Source organism: Cupressus sempervirens, chromosome 6 (genome assembly GCF_028749045.1).
Source record: "Cupressus sempervirens isolate cs-2001-9-10 chromosome 6, ASM2874904v1, whole genome shotgun sequence".
NCBI lineage: Eukaryota > Viridiplantae > Streptophyta > Pinopsida > Cupressales > Cupressaceae > Cupressus > Cupressus sempervirens.
In genome coordinates this window covers 56223136-56226970 of record NC_143123.1, presented here as the reverse complement: position 1 = coordinate 56226970, position 3835 = coordinate 56223136, and the positions used below count along the sequence as shown (strand labels likewise).

The 3835-nt window shown below is 36.6% G+C and overlaps 1 protein-coding gene across 1 annotated transcript; it reads right to left on the bottom strand.

Moving 5' to 3' along the window:
• Positions 1-1954: 1954 nt before the first annotated feature.
• Positions 1955-3027, bottom strand: LOC149551119 (heat stress transcription factor C-2b-like). The gene is made up of 2 exons (XM_089790055.1): positions 2827-3027; positions 1955-2740 (listed from the first exon to the last, which is right to left on the bottom strand). The coding sequence occupies exons 1-2, from the start codon at positions 3025-3027 to the stop codon at positions 1955-1957; spliced, it is 987 nt and encodes a 328-aa protein (XP_089646181.1).
• Between the last annotated feature and the right edge of the window lie 808 nt (positions 3028-3835).

Below are 3835 nucleotides of genomic sequence, written 5' to 3'. Positions count from 1 at the left end.
GTTTCTTGGAAAAGAACCAATGTATCTATGGTGTTAGTTAAATGTAACAAATCTAATTCAAAGTCATGAGAAGGTAGAAGTAGATCAAATTGAAGTTGGTAGAGGGTTTGTTGTAAGCAGCCCTTAGGAAGGACTAAGGTTCAAGTTCAATTTGGTTGGATATTCAGTAGCTTAATCAAGAATAGGTGGATTGTCTTAGTAGAAACCTTGGTAGAGTAAGAGAAAATCCTTGGTTGATCCTTGGGAAGACCATTTGTAAGAAGACCATTAGATGGTCATTAATATTTTGTTAACAAACTATGATTGTATTAGTTAAGACCACAACCCCATCTACATCAGAAGGAGAAATATTTTTACTCACAATGACCAAAGTAGCCAATCCCAAGAAAACCCCGACTACCAACCTTCTTGAAACTGCATAAAATAGGGGCACAAAAAAAAACAATGCAAAAGAGCATAACTGACATCAACCAAAGGAAAAGCTAAAATGACCTTCGAGTAGCAACTTAGCAACACTCAAACTCCCTTCAATAGTAGCAATAAAGCATAGAGCCCTCATAGCCAAGATGTTGCCAAAGAATACAAATCCAACATGCAGCGAACAACCAATTCTTTTACCATAGAAAATACCTAATCACTAGACTGATGAGACATCCATTCTAGAACATGTCCCAAAACCAAACAAAAGAATGAACAAACATATACCCAAAAATCAAAACACCAATTTCATCTTCCAAAACCCTATATAAACTACTCCATTTCAGCATATCGCATAAAAAAGGTGCAGCAAAGACAACGACAAGAAGGAAAGAAATGAAAGGAGTGACTTAAACCACATCTAAGATTACAAGAGATTTGAAAGACCCAACTACCACTAGCCATAGGGGAAAGAACATAGAAAACATCCCCACCACAAGTGAAAGAAACAAAAGGAATCAGGCACCCCACAGGAGGAAGAAAGTACCTATAAGAGCTATATCACAGGTCAAGTAAGGCCAGGTAGACAAATTATCATTATGGAAGCGCCATAACTGTAGCCTTGATGAGGTGCCATCAGGGAAAGTCGGATAACGCTGATCGAAATTATGTGCATCATGCAATCATATTAACTCTTATACGAATTCTTCAAGAAGTGATTGATAAACATGGTACTCATTTAATATCATGCAAAACATGACACAATTAAATTTACAAACAATTAAAATTAAATCTAGAAAGATATTTAAACCATAAATAAAGTGATCCAAGCTAAACCAGAACAACAGCAGAATCAGTATAATATAGACAGCTATAGTTTTAAGTGTAAATTAGTGTGCACGGCTGGTGGCTAACCTGCAAATCAATGCTGCTGCTTTAAAGTTCATATTAACAAATAATTGTTCGACTCAACTGTTACACTTTTTTGAAGCAGCAACGATCCTCATGTGGGTGTTTTGGTTGGTTTTCCTAGAGGGTTACTAATCTTCAGGCTGTAATGGCATCGGTGTTGTCTGTATGTATTAATAAGCTGTAATAGCTGAGATCAAGGCTCTTCCTCTACCCATTTAATAAAATTCACAACAACGATCCTCCTGTGATTGGACAAAAAGTAGAATTGTGAGCGATCAATGTTTGAACAAAAACCATAATAAATATTCAAAGTAAGAACAAGAATTAATATTAGATTATAAAAGGACATATTTCTGAACTCTTAATACCAACTCAACCAGACATGAGTAATGCCCAAGAAGCCGAGCAAACCCTTATTGTAATGGAATAGACTGTTCCTAAAACGGACAGAAACCATCATATCCTGTTCTTCACTTGGAATCTGGTGATTTGCTTATCTGGATCAAGATCAAGGTCTAATCAAATCGTGAATCGGTCATGAATCGGAATCGAATTGGCCATGAATCATAATCAAATTGGCCACGAATTGACAAATTAAAAAAACCCTTGAAATTTAGTGGGTAACTTATTTCATAAACTCTTTATCATTGATGCCCGGCATTTCTGATACAACATTGCAGTCTGTACTGAATTGAGATTGATCCTCAGCGAATACCTGATCCCAGCAAATCATGTCATCCACATCTGTCAAACCCACCAAATCCTTTTCCGAGTCAATACATTTCTCTGAGCTCTGGTTTCCAAGTGAACAAGTTGCCATTAAATCCTCAGGCAGAAATCCAGCCCTAATTTCAGAGCCCATCATCAGAGGCACAGATTCTTCAAACACATCTGGAATATACAATGAACTACAACTCATTCCAGGATCGAGAAATCTATCCGGTGTAGTCAAAGCGTTTGTTGTAGAACAATCCAGACCCAATTCATTCCCTGATTTTTTCGGCTCCTCCTTATTTGGTGGTGGCAAAAGTCTCCTCCTTTTACCAAAATCAAGATCCCTCTTTTGAAGCGTCTCAGCGACAAAGTTCGGATATTGAACAACCTTTTGGAGCAACGACATCATTTGCTGAGGTTTTTGCTCTGTGGAGGCAAATCGTCTCTGCATTTCTTCAAGTTCTCGATCAATACTTTCCTGTTCCTTCTTCAGCTGGACAACCTCCATAACAATGGCGTCGGCGTCCTCGTTGGAATCCCCTTCAAAATCACATTTTGAACCCAATTGATTACTAGATCCCTTAGGCTGATTATGACTTGATCTCCTTCTGCGGATGCCATTGAGCTTTTCTTTCTGCCCTCTCAGAAAACATCCGTGGGCAAATTCCCATCTATCGGGATCCACCTTACGAAATCCCTGCACAAATATTTGAATCAAGAGTCAAGAAAACGAGACGAAAAGGGGTTTTATATGAAAGCATAAATAGTGCAAAGAATACTGACATATGTGTTGAGCTGCCGAACGAAGCTTGAAAAGTTGGAATGTTTGAAGTGAAGGGGGAGCAGATGAAGAGAAAAATTGTGTGGATCTTTCACGATAAAGCTGTTGTTTCCTTCGCTCCATAAGACAGTACCGTCTGTTGACGGATCCTCAACAATGGCGTACGTCTTTGTTAGAAATGGCATTGCATCGTTTCTTTTCATTTCTCCTTTTTATCTTTGAGCAAAAGTTGCCTCTTTTCCTGTCTCGGTCAGTTCACACACTTCCGTCTTCCGGCAAATCTCGGATATTTATTTCACGTTTAATGTCGGTGGCATCGGTCTGTCAACTAGCAGAAGATGATTCGCGGAGCCTCGAGATTTTTCCATTGCTCTCCGGAAGTTGACTTAATTTTTCAGGGGCATTTGTAAGACCGAGGATACAAATATAATAGTTTCCTACATCAGCAAGCAATCATCAGTGGTGCAACAAAACTTTCAGGTGGCTATTCTTTCTACCAATTATACTATTGACTATATTTGAAAAAGAAAAAGAAAATTAAAAAAATAAAAATTTTCAACATTTGATCTTCATGATCTAAAATTTTGCTGTGTTTTTGACAATCTCAAAAAAATTCAAGAAACTTTTTTTTTATTTAGTCTTTTTCATGCAGATTAGCTAGGTCATAAAATGTTGTGCATGCTTGCTGTCAAATGGTGGGCATATAAAAAAGCGTTCTAATTGTATTTGTCTAGGCAATATACTATTGTAATCATTGCACTTAAGTAGTAAATAATCTTTTCTATCTCGACCAATTGACCAATTAGATGTATGTATTTTTTATTTAATTTCAACTTTTAAGTTCTATAATGTTTCTTTGTGAGGTTTATAATTTCTTAAATTTGTAAAATTATTTTACTTCAATTTATTGGCTCATATATTTGGGGTCCATTACCAGATATTTTAGAGGTTAAAATTTGAAACACCAAAGTTTTTATATTTTTGACTTTGTAGAATTAAATATATTTCATT